General features: G+C 36.4%; 1 protein-coding gene across 1 annotated transcript in view; it reads right to left on the bottom strand.

Moving 5' to 3' along the window:
* Positions 1–1,090: 1,090 nt before the first annotated feature.
* Positions 1,091–17,132, bottom strand: part of LOC149071752 (lachesin-like) — a 293,838-nt gene continuing 277,796 nt past the window's right edge. The window contains exons 6-10 of the mRNA XM_089247860.1: positions 11,952–12,239; positions 9,609–9,677; positions 7,608–7,712; positions 5,192–5,287; positions 1,091–1,313 (exon numbers count right to left, since the gene is read on the bottom strand). Coding sequence (XP_089103986.1) covers positions 1,234–1,313; positions 5,192–5,287; positions 7,608–7,712; positions 9,609–9,677; positions 11,952–12,239 — 638 coding nt within the window. The 3' untranslated portion in view covers positions 1,091–1,233. The remainder of the gene's footprint in view (positions 1,314–5,191; positions 5,288–7,607; positions 7,713–9,608; positions 9,678–11,951; positions 12,240–17,132) is intronic.

Here is a 17,132-nt window from a genome sequence, read left to right on the forward strand (position 1 = left end):
TTTTCAACAAGTGAATAGGAAATTGCAGTAAATTATTTTCAATTCAATCTGAATCATCAGTAAATTAAAATAGGAAATAAATTTGTTTAAAGTCAATACGAAATGAATTAAATCAAAGTATAAAACGATTTGAAGGAAATATGGAGCTGTTTTTTTTTTCAAGTCAATTGGAAAATAAATTTTAATAAGAAACAAATTATCTTCAAGTAAATTGGAATGTATAGTTTCTAAGTAAATCGAAATCCTCGGGCATTTTCCGAAACATTAAAATATCGAATAAATATATTTGAAGTAAATATGAAATGATATAAAAAAAATTATTTGAAGTAAATATGAAATGATATAAACAAATTTATTTTAGTTAAATGAAAATGTGAAATAAATTTATTTGAACTAAAATTTAGAATATGAAAAAAAATATATTGTATTAAAAATGTAAAATAAAATTTTCTGAAGTAGGTATATATGTGAAATAATTTATTTTCAAATACATCAGAATTAATGCCCAATAAAATAAGAAGGAATCCAAATCACGATCAATTGCAGGGATAATTAATTTTTGTTCAAACAATGTCGCGGAACATTTTTGATTGTTGATGTTTATTAAATACAAACGAAAACGGTACCGTTCTATAGTAAATTATATCATTAGAATAAATTTTTGTTAATTGATAGATATATACACATCGTTATTAACGCTCTATGATATTTTCACTTCATGATCGATTTTGTACTGAAGCAATTTTACATGAACATTTATGAAGTTCACAAAATCGATATTATATTAGCGTGGATTTTTGTTACAATACTTACAGTAGTTTCATCAGGGCAGGAGTATATATATTATTTATATATATATATATATTTATTTATATAATCATATAATTGGCACTCACCATGTACGCCATTTGTACACATATAATCGATTATTTAATTTTTATAAGTCATTCGCTTCATCGTTTTTTCCGTGTTATTACAATACAACAAAGCACGTCCCAAATGTTATTATATACGGTACTTTTTATCATTATCGTCATCATCGATATTGCTATTTTTGGAATTGTGTTTCGTTCTTTTTTTTTTCCTTTTTGTAATATATATATTTGCTGTATTTTGTTCAGTTTTATTCATTTTTTGTACAAATATTCATCGGAAGTTCGTGTGTTCTTCTGTCTGGATTCGAAACGAAGACGAGCTTGAATTTTTATTTTTATGGCAAAAAGCAGGTTTCTTTTATGGCTTGCTTCCTAGCAGTACAGCTATGCAGATGTACAGTATGATCCGGGAAGGTTCGAGAACATCCGCAACAGAAGCTGCAGGGAGAGAGAGAAATGAAACCATAATGTTCTGTTAGTTTAGAATTCAGTAGTCATTTTTATGAACGAGTGCAAGTGTTTCAGCAAGTGGGCACGACCTCCGGAACGCGGGCCAAATGTGACCCACGAAGAAGTTCCATCCGGCAGCACATTTAAAATACAGTAGCCGCCGCTCGTAAGAATCACTTTCGGGGGTCCGGCCATTTTGATTCTTATAAGTAGTTGGTTCTTATATAATGCGATTTTTTATCCTGTTGATCCTATACAGTTATCATTGTAGTACGCAAGGAGTGGGGTTGGGACTTAAGCCAAGCTTAAGATATTAATATAGTTTTGAAGTCAAAAAAACATTTATATTAATTCTTATTAAATATCAAATTTCAATTCCTAAATCAGCTTGAACATCCATGACATATCGTTATCTTTAGACCTCGTTCGTTGTCAATGCTGACCGACGAAAATGTCACACAGTAATTGCACTACTAGTGCAATATTGTGAGAACTCTCTCATCACTGGTAAATAATATTTCCCAAAGTGAGCAATAATGGTCCGGGGGGGGGGGGGGTAAGAGCTACGGGTGTCTGGTTTTCTTCTTCTACCATAAACCTCTTGCTATTGTTGCGAATTCCACCGTATACTAAAATAAATGGTCACAGTTTTGAATCATATATATATTTAATTCTTACAAACGGAAATCTGATTTTTATAGCTGATGATTTTCCTACGTTAAAATAGCGTTTGGTTTTCGTTTCGCCGATTTGGTTCTTATAAGTGGTTGATTTTTATAACCAATGATTCTTATAAGCGGTGACTACTGTATCTGGCCGTTACAATGCTTCTGTCGCCAACAGATTTCGGCAGGCTCTTAAGTGCGATTCCCGAACAAATCTACTTCTTGCGCGCATACACGGCGAATCATTCACTGACAGAGAAGCGTTATTGGCAAAGGGGAATGTGAAGTTTAAAGATCAGTTCAACGAGAGTGGGCTAGGGGACCCTTGGTAAGATAATTAATGTTAATAAAAGTCTAAAGATAATAAAAGTCTTTTTTGAACATAAACCGCAAAAACCACAGCCGGCGTGAAGCAATCCGTACTTGTCCGGTCATTTTCAAAGGAAGACACTCGTTCCGCTGCCTTTGTATTGAAAACCATAAAAATTATTGCTTCCCAGAGGGGAGGAGACGACCGCGAAACCTGACAAATACTTTTATTATTTTTAACTTTAATTATCTTACCAAGGGTCCCCTAGCCCACTCTCGTAGGACTGAGGCTTTAGACTTTTCTTAAGGCGTGTATACATTACATTAGCGTGTGGATCATGCAATGAAAGCATTTGCAATTGGCTGTTCAGTAATTTGTGCGGGGGTTCTGAACGATTCTTGAGCTGGATCCACCTGGAATCGGTTTTTCAACGCACACAAAGGAAAGAAAGGAACTCAAATGAAGTTTGTGCACTCGCGAACGGATTACAACCGCTGCAGGGGGTCGTACGTTGCAAGATCGGTGCGCTAGTGTATACGCGCCTTTAATAAAATTAAGTTTCTTGACATTCGACGTACCATGAATGAAACAAAAATTATTGCTAGCAATCATTATTTCTGAATACGCCTAGTAATTGAAAATAATCTAATAATCGTCTGAACGGAAAGACCTCAAACTGTGACTAATTTGTGAAACATTAATGTGGTAAATACTAATTGACTTCATTTCCAACTTAATTCAGCTAGAATACAATTTTGCATCCAACTAGAATGTTAGGTATTACCTCTGTTATTTTGACTTAAATAATACAGGTGCTGAACTTATATAAAACTAAAAAAAAAAAAAAACAATCCTGTCATGAATTTGCCAATTTCGTTAAATATCAACCAGGCCAATATTCGAAATTCGGACATTGCCCTTCCAGTTCGCGAAGTGGCCAATGATCCCTGGCCAAAGTCTGATAACAAAAGACATGATTCGTGTCGTTTCCAATTTTACCAAAAAAAAATAAAGAAATTGCCAAATGTGTTACTTTAAAGGTCACAAAAATAATCTAAATTCTTTATTTCAAAATTCAAGTAGGCCTCCTGAAAATAGTAGAAAGAAGCGGGACATTTCATTAAAAAGTTGGGGTGACTAAAATAACCTGAATGTCCCGTAATATGCAGGTCACATGGACAACTTATATATATATACAATTTTCTGGCTCACGAGAGGCAAGATTACCGCATATCTGGCAAGTGGACTCGAAAGGTTGTATCGTCTGGGACTAAAGCAACGAATGAATTTTCTACAGTGGAGCTCGAATTATAAAAATTCAAATTAGAAATATATATATATATATATTCCTCTCACTCTCTGAAATTGAAATTGGCCAAATAAAATTTCCGGAATATTGAACCATGATCTGAGATTTACATCTTACCCCCCATCTGTGGGTGGCACCTGCACGAGCGTAGTAACGCTTATGCGAAGTTGCCAGTTACAGCCAAAGAAATTGTCAAAGGCATTAATTTATAAGCCATTAAATCAATCTTAATTCTTGTTTTTGACACTTTAAGTAAGCCTCGTTGTAAATAAGGAAAAAAAATAGCAAAATTTTCATTTTGGGACGACGAAAATTCCTGGAATGTCCCGCAAAACTACAGGCCATATGGTCATCCTAATTTCTGTCCCTGTGAGAGGCGAAATTCCGCATATGTGGACTGCAGACTGAAAAGGCAGTAAACATTCCCCGTCGTCTTCTTATCGGCTGTATTTCTACAGCGATTTCAGGGTGAAATAACTGGGTTCTAAACTCCCAAAAGAAGAAAACAACACGTTACTTCATTTATTATCGAACATCCTCAACAAAACTGGAATGTCTCTTCGGTATTAACTTTCACACCATCTTTATTTTTGAGTGTCCATTTTCGGCTTTTTCCTTTCTCTCGCGACGTCTGTTTCTCTCAGGCCTTCCTCCACTTCTTTTTTCCTGAACCTTACAGTAACCCCTACTGTAGGGTGTCAGTGATCATGACTGTACAGCGTTTGCGAGGAACGGGGGTTTTCCTTGCTCCAATGTCATCAAGAATAACATAGTCCTTAGGCCGTGACGACAGTCGTGTCAAGGTTGGCCCAATAGTTATTTGCAAATATTTGTTTCTAATATTCGCCTTTCTCCGATGGAAAGAAAAAAGTGTAGCGGCATAGACTGCATGCTCATCTTGGCCCAATATTCCTTGGCTAATATTCGCCAAGAACAATGACGGAACCGGTTTTTCCAGACACTCTTCGTGTTGTGACTATTGGCGTTCTTCGAGAAATTTGTGACCAAACGCATTGGGAGATTGGGAAGGAAGGCGGGCACGTTTGATCTTTGACTTGAGTTAGAAGCTGGGATGTACTCGATCAACCACCCAATACCTTCCAGTCTCCAACATTTTTTTGAGCGTGGTCCAAACCCCCCCCCCCCCCGGGTAAATGGCTTACATCCCACCAGGGATAGAGCCTGGACTATGACTGGCCTTTAAGTCTCCAACATTTGACGATCATTACCAATGTTGAAGTGGCCACACTACTTGGTCATGGAAGTATTAGGCCAGTTTTGACACGAGTGGGGTCAAGGCTTTGTGTAAATTGATTATTTCCCCTTTATAATGTTAGTAAGATACTGTTGTTTATATGCGTATATACGGTATACGCATTTACACGATGATTACGAATGCATTTACATTGTTACGGCAAATCGTTAGTGATAAAACCTATTTTCCGGCACATTATTCCTCATTAAACCATTATACGTAATTGTCATAGTCATTAAACGGTAACTTTACTACGGCGTTAGGAGTGCTGGAAACATGTTAATGCAGGTACTATTTTGATGGCTATGCATGTGTAATAAATCTTACTTGTTTGACTTCTCTGCGTTGGAAGCTGACTCGGTTTCCTCTGATAATCTTCAGCTTCTTCTCTCTTAGGTACACTGGCGGGACTCAGCTGTTTTTCTGGAATTAAAAGAAATTCGAATGTGAAATTCCAATTTTAGTCTTTAATTGTTATTTCAATTAACCATTATGAAGAAACAATTCAGTTTTCTTCTGAAATCCACACCATCGAGTCACGTCATATTTTTGACATCAGCTTCGTGTAGCTAATCGAGTAGGGAAAGAGTTCCGAGCCGGTTTAGAGTGGTTATCATGACTGGACTTATTATTGGAAGAGGGTTGAGTTCTTATGTAAGTCACACTGTATGCCGTTTGGAATGGGTAGCTGCAGTCGTATCCAGGAACAAATCTCACGCACACACATACAAAAGAACTCTATTATCTTTGCTAGTACTACTAAACCAGACATGCACCTCGTCCATATTTCTCTGCAGAACATCTAACGAATTGGTACATGCTGGAATGTGTTTGTACATGCAGTGAACTTCCCGTGTAGTTTGTTTCTGTGTAATGCTTGTTATGTATAGTGCTGCCATCTGCAATCATTTTTTTAAATTATGAGTTTTTTTCTCAACTCGTAGTGATTGAAGTGTAATGAATGAATACGGTTGTAGGCCTGTTGCTCACTGTATTATCTTTGTTGGGAGAATACACAATCTGGTGATAACAGCGTTAATTCTTCTGTGAGAAATGCTGTCATGGCATTTTTTCAGAATTCAGAAGTTTCGCCTTCGATAATTCTCCCAAGAGGTTTTTCCTCTGACAATTCACCCAAGAGGTTTTTCCTCTGACAATTCACCCAAGAGGTTTTTCCTCTGACAATTCACCCAAGACGTTTCGTTCCCGACATTTCAACAATGGTAGGTTTCGTCCCCGACACATTTCGTCCGTGACATTGCGTCTCCCCTGAACGTATGAGTGACCAAGTAAGTAAATGACTATGTGAGTGGCCAAGTGATTGTGCGAGTGACCATATGAGCGACCATATAAGTGGGTGGATGGGAGTATAAGTAAGTGACCGTTTGAGTAGCCACATTAACTTGATCTCTTATACGGTAGCTGCAGATCGCTCATACGGTCACTCAACAATTACTTGGTCAGTCTTACGGTCACTCACCCATTCATTCATACGGTCACTCACTTGGCCACTCACCCATTCACTCGGTCACTCTTACAGTCACTTACTTGTTCACTCAGCCATTCCGTCACTCACATTGTCAGAGGACAGCGAAATGTATCGGGGTCGAAAATTTGCCTCGGGTGAAATGTCAGAAATGAAATTTTCGTGAAGAAATTAGGTTAATGTTTTAGGTCCATCTGGAGACCACTTCCTCAACATGATTAAGATTTGAGCATGCAGATCTGTTACATTAATGAATATTTAGTGTCTCGCCCAAGCATATGGGATACTCCAGAACGGTTATTACATACCACATGGCCCCGAAACGTCTGAAATCGTAGGAAGGTTGGCCAAGTCATGGCCAAGACTTCCAAGTACTTTTTTGATTAGGGCCGGATTAAGGGTGGGGGGAGCAAGTGGGTCTGGTGCCCCGAGCGTAGGACATACTGGGGCACCGAATTCACAACTTCCCTTTAACGTTTATCGGGGGTGCTAAAATGCCTCGGTTGAACAAGTATCTAGTTATGATCCTGTTTATTGTAGTACCTTAATTCTCCAGAAACAATCGAAACATTTGTGGACAAACTCAATTATCATTCATTTCCCTCTACATGTCCAGCAGCGCTCTTTTTATCAGCTATTTAACAAAAAGACTGTTGTCGCTTTGATCTAGGTTAAGGCTACTTCACTAGAAGGTCCACGGACCCGTTGGGGGTGTTGGAGAAATTTCAGGGGGTACGTGAGCTTGACTGACAGCAGAATTGGTTGATTGTTTTTACATTGCCAATACTGAAAATTATTTTGTAGAAAGGGGATATTTTATTGACACGGGAGGACCGTGGACTTCATCTTATTTATTCGAATGCTCCACGGAATAAAAAAGAATGAGAACCCCTGATCTAGGTTAACGCGACAAAATTATGCTGTATATAATATAATGTGACTCGACTGTGTATTTGTCCGAGAAACTTTTAGTGTTTTCAAGTACGGATACATGTACAATTCATAAATACGAGTGGCAGTTTTGTTGTTACCTGCAATATTCTAACAAGAATGATTCCTAGTAGACTAAAATGAAGAATATAGATAATGATAATAAATAATGATAATATTTACTTAAAACATAAAAATCAATTCATTAACTCTTAATCAGTATATTGGATTTATTCACTTTTAATTTTATTTTATCAATGATTGATTTTCGGATATGAACATACATTTCATGAGATAAAATGGGTTTTCATGCAAACAAATCATTACCAGATGATAAATGATGAGATTCATCTCTCAGTGAATTTGTTGCCGGTATTCCGTAGCCCTTTTTCTGCGCCGATTCATTTTTCGCTGATTGGTATTCGGTCACACCTGGAATACATAATATATTTACTTATGTTTCGTATACGTTTTGAAATTGATTCAAAATACCAATATTTTTAAGTAAAAAAAAATTTATTACACATCCTGAAGCTAAAAATTGTTTCCTGAGCACAATTTTTTTACAGCCGAACGTAAAATCCCTAAATCAACGCTCCTCGCGACTTAAAATAACTTCAAAAATGTCAAGGCATCGGCAAATTAAATATTGGACTTCATACAGTGTAAATACTATCAGCCGCCCAATAACTACTATGTGAATACCTGTGAAAAACTAATATGGAAAAGTTTTTCAGTCTTTTGTTTTTATTATTTGACCAATAATTATATAACTTTAAAAATAGATATAACGTCACTTTCAAATCCCGCCAAATTCACCGAACGTACATCAAACTTGTCGTTTTTGAAGCTGTTGAACATGCTATTAACCATAACAGAAATTGAGAAAGCTATAGATGTTCGAGCTAGTTTTTTTTCCCCCCTTTGCACTTATCAAAATTTTCAAGGCTGTTTTCCCCAAAAATTAAAATGTATGTTTTCTTGATCAGAGTTGCACAACGTCTGAGCAGTTTATCTGATTTGTCTCATTTAAATGAATAAAGTATCGCTTACAATTTCGAGATTGGAATTTTTTTCTCCAGTTCCAATGTAGAAGTTTTGGAAGGTTTATACGTTTCATCACACACACTTTTTTGTTTGCGATTCTGATACACAATTAAGGGGATTAGTGCCCGCAAAATTTCGAGAGAAAACCACATTTTTAAAGTTTTTGTGTCTGTGTTCATGTTTTTGTTCTACCCTGTACTAGAAATGTTTTAATATTATAATATAAATATATTTTAATATAAACTTTACTGTCAGGCATTATATATGCCAAATGTATTCATCTAAATTACTCATTTCTCAAAAATAAGTTTTAGAAAGAAAATTTTTTGTCACACATCGCTCATTCAAATGTCTTGCAACTTTGTGTGTCTCTCAAAACTATGGGAGTTGCATACTTTAACAAGAGGATTTTTTATTGAAATCATTTAAAAAAGTTGTATGGAGAAAATATGGGTAGATTTTGACGGTTTTGCCACGTTATTGAAATTAAAATTAGATTTGAAAAACCAACAATTTAAATATTACATATTCGTGTTAACTTGTATAAAAGTATCCATGGCATTTGAGGAAAAAAATTGAGTGCCTAAAGAGTGAATAGAAAAATTTTAAATGTTTTAAAGTATGAGGTTTCTTGCCGTAGGAAGCCAAGATCATAGATCATGCACCAACCTCTTTAAATTGATTGACAGACTGATTGGTGAATGAAATCGATCACAATTACAGATTGTTATAAGTTTCACATTTTTACGGCATGTCATTTATGTTTTGAGCGTGTTTATTATGAAACAATACTCAAAATATATTTGATTAAAAGTTTCTGATTGAATAATTGTTATATTATTGTTTCCACCAGTCATGTTTTCGTCACAAGCTACAATTTTTACATTCCTCATTGAACTTTTTTTTTTACGCACAACAGTTTCGATCAAAGTTGAAAATTACTCAAGAGATGGTGTGTTATTTTACTGACCAACATGCTATCGGCGATTTTCGGAACTATTTTCAGTTTTCGAGGAATCATTCTGTTTCCCGAGATATTGCTAAAAAAATTAAGATTTTGTCGAAATTTTTGGAAAGTGCTATAATTGCAACTTATTTTCTACTAACAAAACTGATATTTTACAACTTAATAAATATTTTTGATACATAATGATTGGAATATACTTAAAATGTGTATAATACGATTTACATCGGAACTTTTTTCTTAATAAGTTCCACACATGCCATAATAGTTATAATCTGAAAGTTGTCATCAGAGTGCATTATGAATTTAATACTTACTTTTATGAATTGGCACAAATATATCGTATGCTGGTGTCGACTGCGTGACGCTGGTTGGAGGGGTGATTTCTGCAATGGAATAGAAGTGATTAGCATGTGTGTTAATTCTGAAGACATCTTAATCTTTATTTTAATAATCAGCAAACATTATCTATTGGCCCTATTACATATTTTTGCTAGTTGTGAAACTATGTTTCTCTGCAGCAGCGGTTCTCAACCGGCGCTCCGTGGACCCATAGGGCTCTTTGTGCACTTTCCATGGGCTCCGCGGTCACTCGAGGAAAATGAAAAAAAAAACCCAGTAAAATTTTAAAAAATGATTGTAAATATTTTTAAATAGTAAAAATAAATCAGTAACTTTGATGAATAATGAAAAAACCGGTCTACGGGCCTCCGCCATAGAATTTTTTTACTTGAGAACCACTGCTCTATAGCCAGCGATTTATGAGTTATTTTTGAACGGAATTACCTTTTCCACCCTGTATATATTGGAGATATTCTTACGTTTAGAAGTTTATACAAGAAATTGTGTTTGTGTGACGGATTATACATATATTCATCTCTAGCAAATATTTGAGCAGATTTACCATGTATTTCATGCTGATCATTAAGAATACAATTAAATGTCGATGTGTCCGTAATTCTTCATTTACGGGAAAATTCGGATAAAAATATCTTTTGACGATTTGAGCAAACATTAATTAGCATCAAAGTAGCTTCATGCGTTGAAATGGACAATAATAATACTTCTGTACCGATTCACACGCTCTTACATACGTTTAATTTAAGCAAATAATGATATTATATGGCTCTCACCGAATACATAGATTATGTACTTCCGAATTTCTCCATAAGATGGATGCTTTTTTGCGAAATAATATTGTTAAAGACTTTATACCTTATTTTGTCGATTCCCATTGTATTTACGAGTTTTTTATGCAAATAAAAGCCAAGAAAGAATTTTATCAATTTTTTTCCTCGGCATAATAGTAGAAACCATTAATGCCCTTGTTAAATACTACATTTTCATTGGTTCTCAACGAGTGGTCGACGAAACCGCTTGGTGGTTCTTATGCCGGGATTACACTATAAAAGTTTTCTAAAAGTCATTTTATAAAATTTGAAAAATTCAACCAGTAAGATTATTTGCCGCTGTGGTAGTCGAGTGGTTATAGTGATGGACTCGCGATGCGAGGATCCAGGTTCGAACCCCACAGTGGTGGTCGGCTGAAGTTGGTTTTCTGTGGTTCCCAACTTCAAGGCGCAAATGCGAGCCGATCTCCCCGTTAAAAAGTCTCGCCACAGAGAGCAACAGTCCTACAACGATAAATCATTCAATCATAACACTTCACTCATAGTTAGAAAAACTGGTGGCAGATGGCAGCACTACACATAACACGCATTACAGAGAAACAAAAAACTTCACGTCAGGTTTCACTACACGTACACGCACATTCCCGCATGTACCGATTCGTTGGGGGGGGTGCATGTGTGGTGTAGCAGTAGTAGGTAGGGCCTCCAAAAAATGGCTCGGGGATCCATGATGTTCTTAAGTCAGCCAAATCGTTGGGCAATTTGCCTGTTGTGGCGTTGTATTTGTATTGTATTGTATTTGTATAGATTATGGGTTGCATTTGCTCGGATGTAATCTATGAGCTTCATTGTATGAATTTTTCAAGTTTTATAAAAGAGGTTTTATCACACTATTATAGTGTAACCCCGGCTTTACAGAAGTTTCACGTGGTGCGTCAGCTTGGATGAGGAAAACAATTAAACCATTGTTTTTGCACTGCTGTATACTGAATATTGCTCTGTAAAATGGTCTACGGATTTAAATTATACGAAAATATGAACAATTCAGAAATCACCTTTCAGAATATCTGGGCTTCTTAATGCTAAAATAATAGGATTTTAAGGAGGCGAGCTATGTCGTCAGTTCCAGTGAGCGGGTCAATGATCATGCGGAAATATCTTCTATGACAGAAAGGTTCAGGGGAAACCCCTCTTAACGGTCTCACTGTGTATGCTCATTTACAGCCAAATAATATAATTACATTTCCCTTTTTAAATATCGCCAATAACAAAAATTTTTTTACGGCCAACCCCTCTTTTACAGAAGTATTTTGTTAGTGTATCTGGTGTCAGCAAAAGAGAGCTTTTACAATATAAATATATATTATTTTTTTCAATACATAACCTTGTTATTAAATGCCTGGAAAAATGTATTAATCGATGGAATATAATTCCCCCGGATGTGAATTTTCAAACACAATGACGGTTCGTGTATTACAGTGTTCTCGTGTGATTGAACGATTCAAACAACAATAACGAACGGGAACTCACCGATCAACCTTACGAAGCCTTCTTTCTCGCCGAGAGTGTTTTTGGCGACACACTTGTAGTGTCCAAAATCTTTCTCGGACAATTCCTTTATCTTGAGCTCCATTAGTATTCTGTAAGAATCTTCCTCTTCATGCAACTCGTACTTTTTGTTCGAAATCAGAATGGCACCGTCGCTTCTTATCCAGGACGTGAGTGGGCGTGGCGACGCTTCAAGTCGGCAACCGAGAGTTACGTCGCTTCCAACGGCAGCGCCCACCATTTGATTGGTTACCTTGATTTTAGGTTGAACTTCAAAAAAGAAAAGAAAATACATTATTAAACGCCGTTCTATATAAGTATATATATATATATATTTCAGTAATCTATTTTAATACTGAAACAGAATTCAATTGGAGAAACCACAAATGATTCCAAATCAGGATTTTATGTTATGAAATGTACGTTTCATTCATAGATGGTATAAAACAAACATGATCAGGAAAATTGAACAAGAAATACGGTCAAACTTTCCAAAAACGCCTATAAACAGACCTGGTAGATAGAGGATACAAGTATGTTGAAATTTAAGTCATAACCTCGATAAAAACGTAGTGACGTCGGATATAACGGCACATATTCCGTCGCTGGCGCGTCTGTTTTTATAAGCGTTTTTACCACGAAATATCTGGGTTTAGAGCTTGGAAACAACATTTGTTTGCTCTGCTATAGATGCCTGATAATGAAATTAAAAAACAAAAATCACATCTGTGATGCTCCGACTTATTTATAAATAAATTATGTCTGTTCACGCTATTCAGACTGCATAGTTAACAGCTGGTACCGCAATTTGCTGGTGATCCGTTGATCCTATAGCCACACTTGCAATTTAATAGGGTATCCAAAATGACACGTGGACCAGATACGTCATTCATATGCATATACAAAGGCCACAACAAACGAAATGGCCAACGAGGTGGCTGAAAAAAAACACGCCCATAAAAAATATGGATGTCGAATATACATACCTGGATTATATCAAAAATACATCAACCCACACAATAAGAGCGATAAAAACCAATAAAATTATGATGAAATATGAATGCACTGCCTATGAAAAATATGGTATGGATAGCTTTTCGATTTATCCCAATATGTCTATAGTGTTTCTTTACGAATGTGTTAGGCTTCATGACCCCCCGGGGGCAAGCCATTCCATTTATTCACAACCCTATTCGAGAAAAATATTGCAATTAGTTGTGAAATTATTAGAAAAGTTGCTGATGTGTAACAAAAGTTGTTGCCCTGTCTCTCTTGAGGCCAGGAAAAACATTCCACGTTTTCGAGTGCAATATGAGATATTTGAATTTAAAAGAAATGGAGAAAACTTTGGGATAAAACACCATAGACTAACGAAAAATGCCCCCCCCCCCTCCCCGATTTATCCTTGATTTCATTTCATTCGCAGCTGAAGAGGTCTGCATTTTGCTCAGGCGTGGATTCAGAGGGAACAATTTGAACAACCACCCTACCAAGAGCCGAATAATATGAGGAAATCTGTCTGTACCGTAAAATAAGGGACGATCGAACGAACTTACGCATTTCCCCGTCCTGTTGCATCGTCCTAGATCCGCGACTGAACATGTGATTGTTTTATGGCAGAGCGTGTATCCATATCAACGAAAATGTTCGTTGGGACAACGGGCCTGGTGCCCAGACGGGATGAGATATTGAAACCGGAGAGATTTGACAAATTTGCCATGTGCATCTGACGATACCATTGCTTTTGACTCGCGTTGAGTATTTCTTAAGATATGAGTGTTTAAAACATTTTGCCACGCAGCTTTTTGCGAATGCTCCCAGTATCATCATATTTATTTATTTATTTATACAATATTGTTGGCCCTGGGGCCTATTCAAGAGGATGCGATTAAAAATGACAAATATAATTGTTTGATATTTGACAAAAAACTATTGATAGTTGGGGATTCCATAAGAGAGTTTGGGAGTTTATTTCATTCACCAATGTTATGAGGAAAGATGTATTGAAAGCAGCAGTCAGTGGAAGCAAAAATAGGTTTTATTTTAAGGGAATGGTCGAGTTTTCTAGAGATGTAGGATGGTTTGGCTAAGATACCAGAAGTATCTATGTTGAATTTAACATGGAACGTTTTATATAATAATGTTGAATAATAACAACTCTTGTTATTATCAACCCTTCGTTTCGAGAAATGAGACGAAGAGTCGAGATAAGAGTCAGATGAAGTTCGTTTTTAAGTTCGGACACGGACACGAATGATGACCAGCAGTCGTAAGCAAATCGGGTGGATTTATTTTGGTTTCATTCGAGTTTGTCTATATTAATGGAGGTGTAGGGGCCCCAAATTCCAGCGGCGTAAGAAATAAAGGGGGAGATATAAGTTTGGTAACAGAGTAGTCTGATATCCCGAGTGGAGTGTTTAAGGTTGCGGCGGAGGAAGAAAAGTTTATTTAGACACTTCTGGTAAACGTAGGCAACGTGTTTGTTTCAACGTAGGTCGGCTGAGATTATGACACAGAGGTATTTGATTCGAGAAACTTGGGATAACATTAAATTACCGATGGAGTACGAGTGATTTAAAAGATGTATTCACGTCAGAACTTCATCAGCCGAAAACTCCGTAAGTCGAGAAGTTCGTTAACCGAGATATCACCGTATCTGGGCGTGACAATTGCAGGAGACATCTTCCTCCACAAAACGTTCTAAATGATAAAAAAAAACCGCGATGAGTATTAGAGAACTTATTCGTGTTCAGAAAAAAAAACCACCATTTCATTTTCATTGGGGGGAAAAAAATTACTCAATTATTTATGAAATACATTTCTTAATACTTTATTCATAGCATTCATTAAGGATGAGCAGCAGATATCCGAGAACCAAAGAACATAATTTATATTCCCTCAAAAAAACAGAAAAAAAATTGAAATCCTGGAAAAAAGAATTCCGGGGAAAAAAAAAATATCGAACACGTGGAAAAATTATAATGAAATGGATTTTTAAACTAAGCATTTTTTTTCCCTCCAAAAGTCGTTTGTAATTCAATACCGGGCTATGTTCATTTGCATAGAATATCTCTTGTATTTCTGAATAAAATGGGAAATAAATAACGGAAGAGAGAGAGAGAGAAAAGGAAAAAAAAAATTGGGGAATTTTTCTTAAGAAATATCCCGTTACAGAAAAGCAAATATTCATTTAAGGACATATCTCATAGGGTGGGGAAAAAAAAAAAATATATATATATGAAGCAGAAGGGAACAAAAGTAGTTCTGATTACTCTAGGAATCGTTACAGTTTTCTGGTTGAGTTATTGAAAAGGTTTCGGGTTTTACCGAAAGATTGTGTTCGAGTTTCTGAAATATTCTACCGATTTTCACCAGAGAAATCGGTTTCGTCTTTGCTAATATCTTGAACTTTAGCGAAGATAATAGCGCGTATCTGGTATCTTTGAGTATCTATCGACTTCGGCTGAGAATAAAGAGGAGACCTTTCTTTGACGGGATAGATTATGCGACGATAGTATAGTCGAGGAAAGTTTATTGATTGAGGTTTTTTGGTTTGTGAGGTACGGATGGAAATGCTACGTCGAATGAATCCGGCAGTGTTTAATGTGTTGTCCCATTCTGGGATGATCTGAATGACATGAAAAATTGCATGGAATTATATTATTTAACATGGATGAAATTATTGGCATCACAGAATTATTACTTGATATTTGCTTCACGTCAAACGTTGGTGGTAAGATGGATGGCATTTTCATTTTTTGAAGTAAAATGAAAGGTATACGGAAGAAGAGAGATTTGATCAAATAATTTGAGTGGATTTATTGGCATATACTTGCATGCATATGCTATGGTGGCAGAATCTTACAAAAATGTTTGTAAAGAAGGCAAATTGAAATTGTCTTCATGTAGAGGAAAAATAGCCGGAGCATTCAAAAACAATCTGGAATATTTCAGAGGGAAGGTGTATACTATAAACACCATCTATATTAGAAGGCCTGCGCGCGAAGCTTTGGCGTCACTGATCTCACAGTCGAGGCGTTGTATATATGTAATTTGTATACATTGCGTATTTTGATCATTCTTAAAGCTCTCCCACTTCAACATGCTTCTTCTTCCCTGCCCACAAGTCTTTTCCACACTTCTTTCGAAATCCCAGGCTGCGGTCTCCGGCCCTTATGTGCCACTGGGCGCACGTGCAATTTTTCTCCCTAGTCATTGGATTCAGTCACCCATTTTTGTCAAATGGCTTTAACGTAGCATCGAGTTGATGGCTGTCTTCATGGGGAGAACGACGCGAGTGATTCGAAACTTACGAGCACGGGGCAAGGGGAGCCACCACTATAAATATTTGCTAACTTTTCCGACGCAACTCTGCCTCTTTTGAGGTAACGGAAGTAAGGTGCTGTGCTTCAGTCCAGGGTTGTGAGCGGTTCCATTTATCTATCTATCACCGTAGATTCTTTGATTCCGTAATGACGGACCACCGCAGGTATTGACTTAATTTCACCAAGTCAATATATTGTCAATATATCCAATTTTTCTTGTCAAGTTTTTATTTGTCACTTTTGTCTTTTCAAAGCATTATCAGTAGCACTAGAGGAATAAGCCATACTAAACAAGCACCACTCAAATTTTGTAAACGAAACACGTGAATGACGATTGCTGAGTGTTGTCAAAGAAATTTTCCAATAAAGGACAAAAAAAAAAAAAAAACCGTGAATACGGGGGCCAACTGTAGTCCATTTCACCTGTAGCCATTGTGTATAGCAGGGGCCGACGAATGCGATATTTTCACTTTTTTTTTCAGTATATCCAATGATGAAATCGACTTCTTCAGTAACGTCATGAGCTTCACGCGAAGGCTTTCTGTTATAGATGGTGTTGATACTATCCATATAGAAGTTTACCTTCCAGAACGGACATTTTCCGTCAACGGACACTTTTCCTCCCATTCCCGTGGGAAAGGGTTTTAATGTATTTTATTTACTCCCCGTTAGGGGAGCGGACAGTAAAATCAAGCAGACTCTAGGTGTTTTTCCAAATTCAAATTTATTAATTTTGATCACAAACTGATAATTTATCACATTGGACTAAGATTACATTCATTCCCAAGCTGGTGTTGGTAAATGGGATAAATCGTGAATTAATTACTTAATTTACTGA

This window comes from Pholcus phalangioides, unplaced genomic scaffold (assembly GCF_987345545.1).
Source record: "Pholcus phalangioides strain wild (caught in Gottingen) unplaced genomic scaffold, Ppha-v1.0 ptg000018l_1, whole genome shotgun sequence".
Lineage (NCBI taxonomy): Eukaryota > Metazoa > Arthropoda > Arachnida > Araneae > Pholcidae > Pholcus > Pholcus phalangioides.